This window comes from Siphateles boraxobius, unplaced genomic scaffold (genome assembly GCF_051911475.1).
Source record: "Siphateles boraxobius isolate OS27281-9 unplaced genomic scaffold, OSU_SipBor_1 130, whole genome shotgun sequence".
Taxonomy (NCBI): domain Eukaryota; kingdom Metazoa; phylum Chordata; class Actinopteri; order Cypriniformes; family Leuciscidae; genus Siphateles; species Siphateles boraxobius.
Window position 1 is genome coordinate 4,879,428 of NW_027508734.1, and position 11,464 is coordinate 4,890,891.

Here is an 11,464-nt window from a genome sequence, read left to right on the forward strand (position 1 = left end):
CTATTCGACATGAAATTCCAATTCAAACCTGGCTAAAAATCCTAAAAGCAATAATTGAACCAATTGCTCTGTACGGCGGTGAGGTATGGGGACCTTTAAAAACCCAAGATTTTTCAAAATTAGAAATAGAGGAAATTGAAACTCTGCATACCCAAATTTGTAAAATCATCCTAAAAGTAAACAGAGCGACACCAAACAACTCGTGCAGAGCTGAATTAGGACAATATCCCTTATTGATCACTATCCAAAAAAGAGCTGTGAAGTTCCACCAGCACCTGAAGCGCAGTGACCCGAGCTCATATCAGGCTGAAGCCCTGCGGTGTCAGGAACAGAACCGGCACCGGAGCGCAGTGACCCGAGCTCATATCAGGCTGAAGCCCTGCGGTGTCAGGAACAGAACCGGCACCGGAGCGCAGTGACCCGAGCTCATATCAGGCTGAAGCCCTGCGGTGTCAGGAGCAGAACCGGCACCGGAGGGCAGTGACCCGAGCTCATATCAGGCTGAAGCCCTGCGGTGTCAGGAACAGAACCGGCACCGGAGGGCAGTGACCCGAGCTCATATCAGGCTGAAGCCCTGCGGTGTCAGGAACAGAACCGGCACCGGAGCGCAGTGACCCGAGCTCATATCAGGCTGAAGCCCTGCGGTGTCAGGAGCAGAACCGGCACCGGAGGGCAGTGACCCGAGCTCATATCAGGCTGAAGCCCTGCGGTGTCAGGAACAGAACCGGCACCGGAGGGCAGTGACCCGAGCTCATATCAGGCTGAAGCCCTGCGGTGTCAGGAGCAGAACCGGCACCGGAGCGCAGTGACCCGAGCTCATATCAGGCTGAAGCCCTGCGGTGTCAGGAGCAGAACCGGCACCGGAGCGCAGTGACCCGAGCTCATATCAGGCTGAAGCCCTGCGGTGTCAGGAGCAGAACCGGCACCGGAGCGCAGTCTCACAGCTGATGCTGAAACTACAGCCAGACCAGCACAGCACTATCTGGCCCAACCAAATTATACAATTACAAAAACAAAATTATATCACCTATTGGAAAGATGCTACTAAATTACAAAAAAAGATGGAACTCTATTTACTCCTGAAAAGAGATTATAAACCAGTAGAATACCTGAGCTGTGTGAAAGAGCATAAAGTGAGAAAGACCCTAACCAGATACAGGCTGAGTGACCACAGTCTGGCTATAGAGAGAGGTGTGTGTGTGTGTGTGTGTGTGTGTGTGTGTGTGTGTGTGTGTGTGTGTGTGTGTGTGTGTGTGTGTGTGTGTGTGTGTGTGTGTGTGTGTGTGTGACCACAGTCTGGCTATAGAGAGAGGTGTGTGTGTGTGTGTGTGTGACCACAGTCTGGCTATAGAGAGAGGTGTGTGTGTGTGTGTGTGTGTGTGTGTGTGTGTGTGTGTGTGTGTGTGTGTGTGTGTGTGTGTGTGTGTGTGTGTGTGTGTGTGTGTGTGTGTGTGTGTGTGTGTGTGTGTGTGTGTGTGTGTGTGTGTGTGTGTGTGTGTGTGTGTGACCACAGTCTGGCTGTAGAGAGTGGTGTGGTGTGTGTGTGTGTGTGTGTGTGTGTGTGTGTGTGTGTGTGTGTGTGTGTGTGTGTGTGTGTGTGTGTGTGTGTGTGTGTGTGTGTGTGAGAGAGAGAGAGAGGTACGGGTGAGTGAGAGAGAGAGAGAGAGAGGTACGGGTGAGTGAGACAGAGAGAGAAGGACGGGTGAGTGAGAGAGAGAGAGAAGGACGGGTGAGTGAGAGAGAGAGAGAGAGAGACGGGTGAGTGAGAGAGAGAGAGAGACGGGTGAGTGAGAGAGAGAGAGAGGTACGGGTGAGTGAGAGAGAGAGAGAGAGACGGGTGAGTGAGTGAGAGAGAGAGAGATGGGTGAGTGAGAGAAAGAGAGAGAGAGACGAGTGAGTGAGAGAGAGAGAGAGAGAGAGACGGGTGAGTGAGTGAGAGAGAGAGAGACGGGTGAGTGAGAGAAAGAGAGAGAGAGACGAGTGAGTGAGTGAGAGAGAGAGAGACGGGTGAGTGAGAGAGAGAGAGAGAGAGACGGGTGAGTGAGAGAGAGAGAGAGGTACGGGTGAGTGAGAGAAAGAGAGAGAGGTACGGGTGAGAGAGAGAGAGAGAGAGAGAGAGAGAGACGGGTGAGTGAGTGAGAGAGAGAGAGAGACGGGTGAGTGAGAGAAAGAGAGAGAGAGACGAGTGAGTGAGAGAGAGAGAGAGAGAGACGGGTGAGTGAGAGAGAGAGAGAGAGACGGGTGATTGAGAGAGAGAGAGAGGTACGGGTGAGTGAGAGAGAGAGAGAGAGAGACGGGTGAGTGAGAGAGAGAGAGAGAGAGAGAGAGACGGGTGAGTGAGAGAGAGAGAGAGAGAGACGGGTGAGTGAGAGAGAGAGAGAGAGACGGGTGAGTGAGAGAGAGAGAGACGGGTGAGTGAGAGAAAGAGAGAGAGAGACGAGTGAGTGAGAGAGAGAGAGAGAGAGACGGGTGAGTGAGAGAGAGAGAGAGAGAGACGGGTGAGTGAGAGAGAGAGAGAGAGACGGGTGAGTGAGAGAGAGAGAGAGAGAGAGAGAGAGAGACGGGTGAGTGAGAGAGAGAGAGAGAGACGGGTGAGTGAGAGAGAGAGAGAGAGACGGGTGAGTGAGAGAGAGAGAGAGACGGGTGAGTGAGAGAAAGAGAGAGAGAGACGAGTGAGTGAGAGAGAGAGAGAGAGAGAGAGAGACGGGTGAGTGAGAGAGAGAGAGAGGTACGGGTGAGTGAGAGAAAGAGAGAGAGGTACGGGTGAGTGAGAGAAAGAGAGAGAGACGGGTGAGTGAGTGAGAGAGAGAGAGACGGGTGAGTGAGAGAAAGAGAGAGAGAGAGAGACGGGTGAGTGAGCGAGAGAGAGAGAGAAAGAGAGAGACGGGTGAGTGAGAGAGAGAGACGGGTGAGTGAGAGAAAGAGAGAGAGAGAGAGAGAGAGAGAGAGAGACGGGTGAGTGAGAGAGAGAGAGAGAGACGGCTGAGTGAGAGAAAGAGAGAGGTACGGGTGAGTGAGAGAAAGAGAGAGGTACGGGTGAGTGAGAGAAAGAGAGAGAGAGAGAGAGAGAGAGAGAGAGTGAGAGAGAGAGAGACGGGTGAGTGAGAGAGAGGGACGGGTGAGTGAGAGAGAGTGAGAGAGAGAGAGAGAGTGAGAGAGAGTGATTGAGAGAGAGAGACGAGCGAGAGGTAGTGCTGCGCGAATGCGCTACGGAGCTCTGCAATCAAATACGATTTTAAATACGCTTAGTAAAAAAAAAAAAACTACAAAAAAAAAAAACAATCGGAAATCAATGTGTGGATGCCAAAGCGTTGATCAAAGCGTTGATATTGTGGCGGCCCGCCACAAATAAATGAACATATGGGAAACCCTGTAAGCTATGTTTTATATGTCAGTGGTAGCATAAGCTATGTTTTATTTTAAGCTGAAAAGATAGTTTACAGGGTAACAGTGGTTGTCATTTTGATTTATTTAATCACACAAAACTTGTAACTCAGTATTTGCTGAAAGATGAAGAAAAGACTAATTGTATTGTATTTTGAAGTTGTGTTTATTTCATAGAGAAGGATTTAAATAGTGGATGTTTAATAAATCCTTGTCTCTCTTTCTGCTGAGCGAGATGAAAAAAACGGATGCAGAGTTTTCCCTGTCTCACTTATTTCTCCTGTTTCCAGAGAGAGCATATAAGCTCTTTACATGGTGCCAGCCGGTACGTGTAACAATAACACAACCCACATTTCTTAAATACAATTTACTGTAATAATGCGTACCTTGAGCACCCGTCCCATCTTGACCGTGTCCATCTTGACCGTGTCCATCTTGACCGTCTCCATCTTGACCGTCTCCATCTTGACCGTGTCCATCTTGACCGTCTCCATCTTGACTGTTTCCATATTGACTGAGTCCAGAGTGGATGAGGGACATCAGCACTAAAAGCAGAAGAAACAGAAACACAATGTAAATCACACACTGTCCTGTTACTTTATCCACTACAGTAAAAGACCTGGGTGTTATACTAGACCGCAACTTGACTTTCGAAAATCATATTTCATATATTACAAGAACAGCCTTTTTCCACCTTAGAAACATTGCTAAGCTACGCAACATGCTATCTGTTTCTGATGCAGAAAAGTTAGTTCATGCATTCATGACCTCGAGACTAGATTACTGTAATGCTTTATTAGCTGGCTGTCCTGCATCCTCAATAAACAAGCTACAGTTAGTGCAAAATGCAGCTGCTAGAGTTCTTACTAGGGCAAGAAAATATGATCATATAACACCTATTTTATCATCTCTACACTGGTTACCTATTAAGTTACGTATCAATTACAAAGTACTATTACTGACCTATAAAGCCCTAAATGGTTTAGCTCCTGTGTATTTAACAGACCTTCTATCGCCATACAATCCATCGCGCTCTTTAAGATCACTAAATTCGAGGCTTCTTGTCATTCCTAGGATATCTAAGTCCACTAAAGGAGGGAGGGCGTTCTCGCATTTAGCTCCTAAACTCTGGAATAGCCTTCCTGATATTGTTCGAGTCTCAGACTCGCTGTCCCAGTTTAAAACTAGATTAAAGATGCATCTATTTAACCAAGCATTCACTTAATCCTTAACCTTTGATACTACTGCTGAATCAGTTCGAATGCATTAACATTATGAACATCAGCTATGCTAATTATTTCCCATCTGCCTTTCTGCTGTTATCTCGGGACGCTAGTCCCGAGGTAAATAGCGTTCGTCAGCTCCAGTTTGTATCCAGCCTCTCACGGAGACTTCAGATGCCCCAACGCCTGTGAAGAGACGACTCGGCGGCTGTGAAGAGACGACTCAAAGCCGGCGATATGTTATGCCATAAATTAATACTTGATTAACTAACTGTATTTTTCTATGTACATTTCCGAAATGCAATTTCTGTAAAGCTGCTTTGAGACAATGTGTATTGTGAAAAGCGCTATACAAATAAATTTGAATTGAATTGAATTGAAACATGTAGAGTTTATTCTACATGAACTGAAAGTGTGTTTCTGTTCTGATGCTCATTCAGGTGAGAACTGATGGATTATTCTCCAGCATTTAATCCTCAGGTGCTCTTATACAATCATTTTTTTCGATCATTTTGAATTTCTAAAACTCACAGCTTAATTACGAACCTTGGTGACTTTTATGGCATTTGGAATGTGAACACACAAAAAAAAATGAGTTCATGACTCGAGCAGGCTAAGTGGTCGTAAAAAAATAGTCACACTTGCTCTTCCGTCAAAAATGAATAGGAAATGAATGGGAAATCAACAAAAACACAAAAATTCTCTTAATCAGCCATGATGCAGGAAAAAAGTGCTCAGCAATGAAGGGGTGAAACTTTAAAACATCAATAGTGAAAAACAGACCCCCCCCCCCCCCCCCCCCCACACACACACACACACACACACACACACAGACACAACACACACACACAGACACAGACACAACACACACACACACAAACACACACACAATTATAAACACAAATGAACTGGTAGGGCTTTTGCCATACAGCATAATTGAGTCAGGAGACTGAAATAAGAGGTTGAAATGAGATCAGATCCAGATGGATTAAGCTGTGATAAAGCATTCCTGTTTATTTTTGTAAATTTTTAATTGAATTTTAATGTTACATGTAACAAAATGCTTTCTCTGTATTCAGGTTTCTAACAAACAATACATTCAAATCCACATCTTAAAAGTACGTTATTTTATCCAAAAACGACTAGAGAATTCACAAGCCTCTCCATAGAGAGCTATACAGTTATCTAGTGTTAACCATAGATATCATATAGAGACTAGATGCCCTATTGGTCGCTGAGCACCGAGAAATCCGGCCGCCATCTTGAACCGGTCATACTCCTAGTTTCGTTGCGTGGCAGCAGATAAGATGCCAGAGCATTGTGGAGCATTTTCCTGTTCTAATCGCCGGACCATCGAAAATAGGGCTTTTCACAAGTAAGTCTTAACATTATTGTACTATTGGTTGTATTTTGTGAATAGAATTACCAGATAATCGAGGAGCAAGAATATTTGCTATTACTGTACTGAAATCGTTGTGAAATGCTGTTTAACTTAACGTAGCTACATCAGCCGGTGTTCACCCGGCATGGCGAGGTGGGGTAACGTTAACTGTTAAAGTAATAATTACAAGAGCTTCTAGGTTATCAGATAAGCATTCAACTGCCCTGTTGTATAGGTTATTTGTGTTTGCGCACAAGATATCAGGAAGCAATGTAATACACGCATGACAGCGATGCGCAAATTGAGTTACCCCCTCCAACTTCTAGTGTTACGTTAACGTATATCTTATCACACGCGATTTGGCTATTGATATTACAGAAGTCCTGTGGTAAAATTACATTATTAACTTACTCCATCTACCCTTGTAAAGTTAATCCGAATAGGGCTTTAGTCTCGACATTTTCCCCTCCCACATCCACATACAATAAAAAAGGTATAGGCTTAATGTTGTCCGAATTTAATTTTTAAAAATTACTGATGCAAACACGTTGAAAAGCTTCTTCTCAATTTTTATTACAGGTGCCTGCGTTCGGTGGATTCGGTGGCTGCGTTCTGTGTGTGTGTGTGTGTGTGAGAGAGAGAGAGAGAGAGAAAGAGAGAGAGAGAGAGAGTGTGTGTGTCTGTTCGTGTTTGTTTCTGTTCGTGTGTAGGCTATGTGCGTGTCACAAATCATAAATTGTTTCTTCAACTTATTAAAATATCTTACTTTACTGCAACTACCTGTTTCTGCTTTATTATATTTATAGTGTGTGATTTATAAAATACATTATATCCTTCATCACACATAAGGTGTCTGGTCACTTTATATCTTATATCAGAATATTATATTACTGTTAAGCCTACTATGGATATTAAAATACGCCGAACCATGTATTCTGTATCATAGCTACATGAATGACCTTTGCAGCAAAAAAAAAAAATGCGGGAAAATCAGTTCAGTATTCAGTGAGATATGATTAATTTAATGCGCAGACAGCTCATTTCACCTTCACCATTCAGATTACACTGAGCGGAGCGGGTGACCGGTTTAAGATGGCGGCTCCAATTCTCGTCCGTGCCAATAGGCAGTAACGGTCGATAGGGCGTCTATCTAGAGGTCCTTCTCAAAAAATTAGCATATTGTGATAAAGTTCATTATTTTCCATAATGTAATGATACAAATTAAACTTTCATATATTTTAGATTCATTGCACACCAGCTGAAATATTTCAGGTCTTTTATTGTTTTAATACTGATGATTTTGGCATACAGCTCATGAAAACCCAAAATTCCTGTCTCAAAAAATTAGCATATCATGAAAAGGGTCTCTAAACGAGCTATTAACCTAATCATCTGAATCAACTAATTAACTCTAAACACCTGCAAAAGATTCCTGAGGCTTTTAAAAACTCCCAGCCTGTTTCATTACTCAAAACCGCAATCATGGGTAAGACTGCCGACCTGACTGCTGTCCAGAAGGCCATCATTGACACCCTCAAGCAAGAGGGTAAGACAGAAAGAAATTTCTGAACAAATAGGCTGTTCCCAGAGTGCTGTATCAAGGCACCTCAGTGGGAAGTCTGTGGGAAGGAAAAAGTGTGGCAAAAAACGCTGCACAACGAGAAGAGGTGACCGGACCCTGAGGAAGATTGTGGAGAAGGACCGATTCCAGACCTTGGGGAACCTGCGGAAGCAGTGGACTGAGTCTGGAGTAGAAACATCCAGAGCCACCGTGCACAGGCGTGTGCAGGAAATGGGCTACAGGTGCCGCATTCCCCAGGTCAAGCCACTTTTGAACCAGAAACAGCGGCAGAAGCGCCTGACCTGGGCTACAGAGAAGCAGCACTGGACTGTTGCTCAGTTTTGCATGTCATTCGGAAATCAAGGTGCCAGAGTCTGGAGGAAGACTGGGGAGAAGGAAATGCCAAAATGCCTGAAGTCCAGTGTCAAGTACCGACAGTCAGTGATGGTCTGGGGTGCCATGTCAACTGCTGGTGTTGGTCCACTGTGTTTTATCAAGGGCAGAGTCGATGCAGCTAGCTATCAGGAGATTTTGGAGAACTTCATGCTTCCATCTGCTGAAAAGCTTTATGGAGATGAAGATTTTATTTTTCAGCACGACCTGGCACCTGCTCACAGTGCCAAAACCACTGGTAAATGGTTTACTGACCATGGTATTACTGTGCTCAGTTGGCCTGCCAACTCTCCTGACCTGAACCCCATAGAGAATCTGTGGGATATTGAGAAGAGAAAGTTGAGAGACGCAAGACCCAACACTCTGGATGAGCTTAAGGCCGCTATCGAAGCATCCTGGGCCTCCATAACACCTCAGCAGTGCCACAGGCTGATTGCCTCCATGCCACGCTGCATTGAAGCAGTCATTTCTGCAAAAGGATTCCCGACCAAGTATTGACTATTGAGTGCATAACTGAACATAATTATTTGAAGGTTGACTTTTTTTTTGTACTAAAAACACTTCTTTTATTGGTCGGATGAAATATGCTAATTTTTCGAGACAGGAATTTTGGGTTTTCATGAGCTGTATGCCAAAATCATCAGTATTAAAACAATAAAAGACCTGAAATATTTCAGTTGGTGTGCAATGAATCTAAAATATATGAAAGTTTAATTTTTATCATTACATTATGGAAAATAATGAACTTTATCACAATATGCTAATTTTTTGAGAAGGACCTGTATATGATGTCTATGGTGTTAACACCATGAAATGACATGCTTTATTGTATTCTCTCTCAACAGATGGCGCTAATCTGACTTAAAAAAATTGGATTTAGGGCTAGTCTCTATGTTAATCTGAAATACTGCATTACTTGAAAAAATATAATATATTTTTTATTATTAAAAAAAAATTTTCAGTGGCAACAATTAACCATAATTATTGCATAAATATTCATAAGTACCATCAAATCCTCTCAAAAAAACGTCATTGAAACTTTGAAGGCCTAGAAGGACGTCGTAATGAGCCGACATTCTGACATGAACCCGGAAGCGCTGCACTGTCTACACTACATCAACAGCGGAGGAGAACGACGTGGAAGAGAAGAGATCGTTGAATAAAGTCATTATTTGGGTTTTTTTGCACACAAACAGTATTATCGTCACTTCATAAAATTAAAGGGGTCATGACATGTTTTTTTGTTTTGTTTTATTATGTTCCCTTAGGTGCAATTATAGTATTACTATAGTTTTTTGTACAAAAAAATAATAAAAATGTAGTGATTTATGACATTTTCCCACCCTGTTTCTCACCTCTGATTCAAACAGTCTGTTTTGGGGTGTTTCCCCTTTAAGACTTCAGCGTTAACGCCTATACTGTTATGATTGGCTAACAGTGCTGCTTATGCATAAATTATTAACGTTAATCATTTTGTATCACATGTAGACTACACAATGCTCCACCGCGTGAAACTTTGGTCTTCCAATCTTTTACTATCGTGTCAATTCTCAATTGATTTTGATTCATATGCGCGAGGGAGGGAGGGAGAGAGAGAGAGAGCAAGACGGTTTGAAGGCGCGCGCACGGCCGGGTCTCGCTCGCTGTCTGCTCGTTCTTTCAGTAACATGCCCTGTCACACACATCTCACTCACCGTTCAAATTAAGCTTTGGCGCGCTGCATATGCTGCAAATAAACTGCATCCGACTGCTTTCCCTGACGTCTGGATCATTCGGCAGCGTATTCAAACATGTTGTTTGTCCACAGCAGCAACAGCACATCTGCGTGGCATCACAGTCATCTTGTAAACAGACCCACTCGCTGCACGACAACGCATGCGATGATGCGAAATGAGGCGTAGTTGTCTTGCGCTGGAGGCGGTCATATGCAAACGACTGGTACGTCACTTCGTACCGTGACGTCACTTCATACCATGGATCCAGAACGAGCTGTATTTAGAGCTTGATTAAATAAATGGTTTGTTTATAATGGGGAGGACATCTTAAGCTATGAAACTTGCAGGAAGTTTTAATAGTACATAGATCTCTTATATACCAAAACATCAAGGCAAATTTGGTTTCTCATGTCATGACCCCTTTAAGGTTGGACCACACGGGTCAAATGGACTAATGATTTTAACGATGACTTTCCTTTCTGGGCCTTGAAAGTTGCAATGACGTTTCTGTCTATGTGGGGTCAGAAGCTCTCAGATTTCATCAAAAATATCTTAATTTGTGTTCTGAAGATGAACGAAGGTCTTACGGGTTTGGAACGGCATGAGGGTGAGTAATTAATGACAGAAACTTCATTTTTGGGTGAACTACCTATAACATCATCACACACATATTCGCGTTTTTGAAGTTTGCGTAGAGAGAACTTAAAGAGTTTTTCTGTTAAAACCGTGTCGTGTTAGCGGCCCCTAAGTTAATAACTAATGATCATTGCAACGGAAGTGAATCAATCAAAACTAACTTTAGCTGGACAATAACTTTAGTCTAGAGCTGAAGTAAAGACAAAACAATCTCTGTTACTTTAATTTCCCATTATCACTGTAAAGCCACTTTAGAACAAGCCTTGGTTAAAAATGCTATATAAATGAAGATGACTTGACTTGACTTGACACAATGACGTCACATGATATGATATGAGTCGATTCACTGACGGATTCACTGATTGATTCACTGATGGATTCACTGATTCACTGATGGATTTACTGATTCACTGATGGATTTACTGATTCACTGATGGATTCACTGATGGATTCACTGATGGATTCGCTGATGGATTTACTGATTCACTGATGGATTCACTGATGGATTCACTGATGGAATCACTGATGGATTTACTGATTCACTGATGGATTCACTGATGGATTCACTGATGGAATCACTGATGGATTTACTGATTCACTGATGGATTCACTGATGGATTCACTGATGGATTTACTGATTCACTGATGGATTCACTGATGGATTCACTGATTCACTGATGGATTTACTGATTCACTGATGGATTCACTGATTCACTGATGGATTTACTGATTCACTGATGGATTCACTGATTCACTGATGGATTTACTGATTCACTGATTCACTGATGGATTTACTGATTCACTGATGGATTCACTGATGGATTCACTGATTCACTGATGGATTCACTGATGGATTTACTGATTCACTGATGGATTCACTGATTCACTGATGGATTTACTGATTCACTGATGGATTTACTGATTCACTGATGGATTCACTGATTCACTGATGGATTCACTGATGGAAGCACTGATTCACTGATGGATTCACTGATTCACTGATGGATTCACTGATGGATTTACTGATTCACTGATGGATTCACTGATTCGCTGATGGATTTACTGATTCACTGATGGATTCACTGATTCACTGATGGATTCACTGATTCACTGATGGATTCACTGATTCACTGATGGATTCACTGATTCACTGATGCTCAACAATAACGCA

The 11,464-nt window shown here is 43.2% G+C and overlaps 1 protein-coding gene across 4 annotated transcripts in view; it reads right to left on the reverse strand.

Annotated features, from left to right (window-relative positions):
* LOC143736454 (Fc receptor-like protein 5) overlaps positions 1 to 9,818 on the reverse strand; it is a 67,961-nt gene extending 58,143 nt beyond the window's left edge. The window contains exons 1-2 of one of the 4 annotated variants that reach the window (XM_077227149.1): positions 9,637 to 9,818; positions 3,771 to 3,929 (exon numbers count right to left, since the gene is read on the reverse strand). In XM_077227149.1, coding sequence (XP_077083264.1) covers positions 3,771 to 3,929; positions 9,637 to 9,763 — 286 coding nt within the window. In that variant the 5' untranslated portion in view covers positions 9,764 to 9,818. The remainder of the gene's footprint in view (positions 1 to 3,770; positions 3,930 to 9,636) is intronic. The other 3 variants (XM_077227148.1, XM_077227147.1, XM_077227146.1) reach the window with 3 other exon arrangements.
* Between the last annotated feature and the right edge of the window lie 1,646 nt (positions 9,819 to 11,464).